The sequence below is a fragment of the Podarcis raffonei genome, chromosome 5, assembly GCF_027172205.1.
Source record: "Podarcis raffonei isolate rPodRaf1 chromosome 5, rPodRaf1.pri, whole genome shotgun sequence".
Classification (NCBI taxonomy): domain Eukaryota; kingdom Metazoa; phylum Chordata; class Lepidosauria; order Squamata; family Lacertidae; genus Podarcis; species Podarcis raffonei.
In genome coordinates, this window is record NC_070606.1 from 1,205,909 (window position 1) to 1,211,510 (window position 5,602).

General features: G+C 51.2%; 1 protein-coding gene across 1 annotated transcript; it reads left to right on the plus strand.

Annotated features, from left to right (window-relative positions):
- Positions 1 to 928: 928 nt before the first annotated feature.
- LOC128413351 (uncharacterized) lies at positions 929 to 2,743 on the plus strand (the record flags this gene model as incomplete). Its single annotated transcript, XM_053387392.1, has 2 exons — positions 929 to 1,590; positions 2,014 to 2,743. Coding segments are annotated over exons 1-2 (1,344 nt in total), but the record flags the coding sequence as incomplete, so codon positions are not given.
- Positions 2,744 to 5,602: the final 2,859 nt, after the last annotated feature.

The window sequence follows — 5,602 nt, forward strand, 5'->3', positions numbered from 1 at the left end:
CAATGAAGAAGACACCAAGAAGAGGGCAATATTCTTCAGCGTCTGCGGACAGGAGACGTTTGAAATCGCCCGGGCTCTCCTTGCACCTGAAGACGTTGCTACTGTTCCATATAAAACAATAATGGAACAGCTGAAGGGGCACTTTTCGCCACAGCCCTCAGTGGTGGCTCGTCGAAATGCCTTCTACGCAAAGCGGCAAACCCCTGGGGAAACCATAACTGGGTTTGTGACCTCTCTCCGCCAAGCCGCCCGGTTCTGCAACTTCTCAGAATTGGAGAACATGCTTCGTGACCGCCTTGTCGGTGGCCTGAAGGATGAGAAGCTGCAACGACGCCTCTACGCTAAGAAGGACCTAACGTTCCAGGTCGCTCTGGAGGAGGCCCTGGCAACGGAAGCTGCCGAGAGGTCGACGCAAGAGGCACGGCCGAGCCAGCCGTCCCAACCGAGAGTCCACCACGAAGACCTCAACAACGACTCAGGATCCAACAGGGAGGAGGTGCACCGAGTACAGCAGCGCACTCAAGCAGCCCACATACCACAGCTGCCTCGACGAGAAGGAGGGAACTGCGCAAGCTGTGGAGAAAGTCACGAGAGGAGGACCTGCCGTTTCCGCAACGCAGAGTGCAGGCAGTGCAGAAAATTGGGACACATCGCCCGGGTGTGTCGGGCTCGGCCCACCCGACGCCAGGCATCAGATGACCAATCCAAGAGCCCCAGGGCCCGGGGCCCAACGCACCAAGGCAACTCGACGGAGCTCACGGACTTCCAGGTATACCAGTTGCCCCACCCCAACGTAGAGAAAATTTATGTAGAGGTACAGATAGAGGGGGCCCCATGCCGCATGGAGCTTGACACGGGTTCAACTCTATCCATAATCTCGGCAAGGACCTTAAGGAAATTGTGTCCTACTGGGGGTCCCAAGCTCAGGCCGGCCCCATTCACCCTCCGGGACTTCCAGAAACGTAAGGTCCCCACAATGGGGGTGGGGACCTTCAGGGTGCAATACCGAGGGCGGACACGGCAACTGGACTTGCTTGTGGTCAAGGGCCCCTACATTAGCTTACTGGGATTGGCATGGTTTGGACCACTGGGGCTAGCCGTCACCGGGGTGAACCACACGAGCTTACAAGTGGACGTGGACGCCATATGCAAGGAATTTCCGGGGGTTTTCGATGGGAAATTGGGACAGTATACGGGCCCCCCCATTGCTCTACAGCTTGACCCCACAGTACGACCGGTCAGGCTCAAGGCCCGCCGGGTCCCGTTCGCCCTGAAACCCCGTATAGACGAGGAATTGGACCGGCTCGTGGAGCAAGGAGTGCTGGAGCCGGTGCCTAATGCCCCCTGGGAAACCCCAATCGTCACACCCGTCAAGCCTAATGGTTCGGTCCGCATCTGCGCAGACTACAAATGTACCATAAACAAGGCCCTCACGGCCCATGCATACCCAGTGCCAGTGGTCAGCCATGTCCTTGCCACCCTGGCTGGGTCGAAAATTTTTGGCAAGCTGGACTTGGCCCAAGCATATCAACAGCTGCCCGTAGATGAGGCCACAGCAGAGGCACAGACGATTGTGACACACAGAGGAGCGTTCAGGGTAAAGCGGCTGAAATTCGGTGTCAGCGTGGCACCAGGCATATTCCAGAATCTAATGGACTCTCTACTTAAAGGGATTCCTGGTGTCACCCCCTTCTTCGATGATGTGTTGATTGCCGGGCCCACACCAGAGGAGTTTGAGGACCGCCTCCGCACCGTTCTGCACCGTTTCCAGACGGCGGGTCTCAAGGTGAAGCGGGAAAAATGTCTACTAGAAGTGCCTCAGGTGGACTTTCTGGGATTTATGGTGGACGCAGAAGGGGTCCACCCAACTGGGGACAAGGTACGGGCCATTTGTGATGCTCCAGCGCCAAAGAACAAGACTGAACTTCAGGCCTTCTTGGGACTATTGAACTTTTACCATGCCTTCCTTCCCCACAAGGCGGCGGTAGCGGAGCCCCTACACAGACTCCTGGACAAGTGGGCCCCTTGGGTGTGGGGCCAGCACCAGGAGGCCGCACTCCAGGCAGTCAAGGACTTGCTTGTCTCAAACTCGGTCTTGGCACACTTCGACGAGAGGCTGCCGGTGGTGCTAGCATGCGACGCCTCGCCCTATGGCATTGGCGCTGTCCTGGGACACCAACTCCTGGATGGAAGAGAGGTACCGGTGGCATACTTTTCCCAGACACTCAACGCAACTGAGCGGAACTACTCGCAAATCGACAAGGAGGGTCTGGCAATCGTGAAGGGAGTAAAAAAATTCCATGATTTCTTGTACGGGCGGCCCTTCACCGTGGTGACTGACCACAAGCCGTTGCTTGGCTTGTTTGCCCCTGAAAAGCAGACCCCCCAAGTGCTGTCTCCTCACGTCCTCAGGTGGTCAATTTTCCTTGCCAGCTACCAGTATGCACTGATTCACCGCCCTGGGAAGGCGATGGGCCATGCGGACGCCCTCAGCAGGCTACCACTACCGGAAACAGGCCCCGACCCAGCACCTGCACAAGAGGTTATGAGCCTGGAGCTGCTTCCCGACCGCCCCATTCAGGCACAAGAAGTTGCACACCATTCCAAGAAAGATAGGGTCATCTCCCGGGTCCTGGACTGGGTGTGGAGGGGATGGCCCAGCAGCAGCCCCGGGCCAGAATTCGCCGGCTACACAACCCGCAAACATGAACTGTCGGCCCACAAGGGGTGCCTGTTATGGGGAAGCAGGGTCGTTGTTCCCCAGCCCCTCCGCAAAAGGGAAGTCGCACATGGTTGAAGATGGTTCCAGGTCCTTATCTCTTTTGCCCAGTTCTAGGCACAGGGTAACGAACGATGCCAGCTGGCAAGCAGCTCCCCTAAAGTGCCTACCTACTGCCAAAACGCAGCTGTGCTTCAGCCACACTTCTGCACCATGCTTCCTGCCTCATCTCTCAGGAGCCAAGTGCTATGTGCTTTACACCAAGGAGACTGACAGCTCCTCTCTGCCAAGGGAACAAAGCCAGTAGCCAGCTGGGGCCAAGACGGGGGAGTGAACCTGGCCCAGGACCTCTGGAAAGTTGCTTTTAACAAGGGATCCAACCAATTTCCCACTGCCGTATAATCTTTCATCACTCAGTTCCACACCATCTCCCACACACTGATTCTGCTGGTGTTTGAATAGCCCATCCAAACGGAGATTTGAGGGGTGGCTCTAATGCTGGTCATTGATGTTGCATCCGTTTGTTGGGGGGGGGGGACAGGACAGAACAATAGGCTATGCTATCCAAGTGACAGAGACTTGCCCCGAGTATGTGACAGTGAGATGTACATGCACAGCATTCATGTGTGATTTGAGTCACAAAGAAGGAAAACTATATTTGTTTTTACCCATAATATGCTCCTTAATTTATGGAAGTAGTTTATGGAATTCACTGTCATAAGATACTTTCCCAGGATTGAGTCTGAATGATGTTGCTTGTTTAGCAACCCAAACAAACACTGTGTGGCAATGGTATCATTAACAGACCTAGCTAGCTTTCATTTAAATCTAAGAACTTTGATCAGTGCCAGTTGGCTCAGTTTGAAAGCACTGGTTTAAAAAGCATTTGACGCATTCTAAAAAAATAAATCCTGAGTGTGTTTGTGTGTCCCCACCGCACCCCCAGTTTTCCCATTTGTCCTGTTAAAAAACAGGGAGAAATCCCCAGAAAAACACATTTCTCCTATTTATTCCAAGCCATTTCATCTAATCCCATGGAAATTAGTAGGCATACTTCCAAATAAATATGGTAAAGATCTCACTGGAAGTTTTAAGTGGTCAGGTTTGGAATATGTGGAAAAGATGTTTCATTTATATTTTGTTAAATTAATAATTCAATTATTTTATTATTAATTAAAACTGACAGCACACTAAATTTACTCTTAAAAGTAAGGTGGCAGTGGTGTTGTGTGTGTGTGTGTGTGTGTGTGTGTGTGTGTGTGTGTGTAAGAGTTTTAATTTAACTTAAGTGTTTGGGTGTTTCATAAAATAAAAAGTTCAGATGCTGTTATGTGAACAACGTTTAACAGAGTTTTTCTATTGTGGAGATTATTTTGATTCTGTGGATCTTATTGTTTTAGGCTTAGGCATTTTTGATGGAAAGGCAGCATTTCAAATGCCTTTGTTTTGCCTATTTTGAGTTTGACATTTATTCTTGTATCAACATGAACCATGAATCATCTCTCTCATTAATAAGACATTACTTTAAATTTCTGGCTTTGAATCCTAGAGGTTCTTTTTTTTACCTCCACTTGTTCTTTGTTGTTTGCTTTCTTTCTTTCTAGCAATCACTTTGTAGGGTTTCTTTTTTTAGAAAAAACCATACTGAGTGTCAGGATCACAGGGAGGACTGGTTAAAGCCTCTCCTCTCCAGCTGCAGTCTCCATGAAATCTGCCACCCCACCCAGCCACCCACTGACAATTAGGGAGGAAACCCCCATTTTCACCAATGGAAGCTTTTTTCCTCATGCCCATTACTGCAAGGAGTGGATTTCACAACGATTCTGATCAGTGAAGGGAAGGCTTAAACCCCCCCGCCACCAAACGGAAGTCTTGCCTTTATATCATCTGCAATTAAAGTTGCATATAAAGGAAGAGTGTTTGCTATTTGCCAAAGGCAATCTTACTCTCAGTTGACATTGTGAGGGAGTAACGTTTGGATAAAAGCAATGGACTCTCCTGTAGATTTAATCCTAACTATTTACTCTGCTGCAGAGTCATTTACATTAGTGAAAATGATTCCACAGGAAAGCAGCCCACATTCTTCCATCTTGGCTCTAGGACAAATGGAGATTGCCTTAACTGCACCAAGGAAAGTTGCCACTCCTTCCTTGCCACATTCCTCTCTTATTATGTGAAGCTAAGTGAAATGAACTCAGAGTCAAGTAGTACTGTATTTTTCGCTCCATAAGGTGCACCTGACCATAAGTTGCACCTAGTTTTTAGAGGAGGAAACAAGAAAAAACATATTCTGAATCAAATGTTGTAGGATAGGAGTTTTAAGTGGGGAGGGAAGGAAAAACACTGAAGGGACAAGGAGCATGCGTGGGGCGTGTGGAGAAGGAGGTGGCTAATGATGCAGGAGAGGGGTTTAAGGGAAGAGAGGAAAGGAAGGCAAAAGATCTCTCCCCCCCCCACCAAGCCAGCCTCCCCTCTCTCCCCCACCTGCATGTTTTCCGGCTGCCTGTGCATCCCTGGCACGCAGCAGCAGCAGCACCGGAGCACAGAGGCTCCCGGCTGTGATGGGGCCATTGGTTTGGGCGCTGCTGGTCTGCTCGGATGTGGCTCTGGTTCCTTTGGCCGCTCGGCCTCGGGGGTCACCGCTGGGCTTACTGGTTCTGCCTCCCTTGCCCATTCCTCCTGTTTTATGGGCCTCACCTCCCAGCTGTCCCCTTGGGACTCCTCTGTCCAGCTCTCCTCCTAGTTTCCCCCCAGAATCATCACCAGAGTTGATCGCAGTGGTGGCACCAGCATTGCCCCCCCCTCTGTTAATACCTCGTAAGGCATGGGACATGTCGCCCTGGCGACCCATGCAGGCCCTGCCCCGAAGTTCTTTGTGTACAC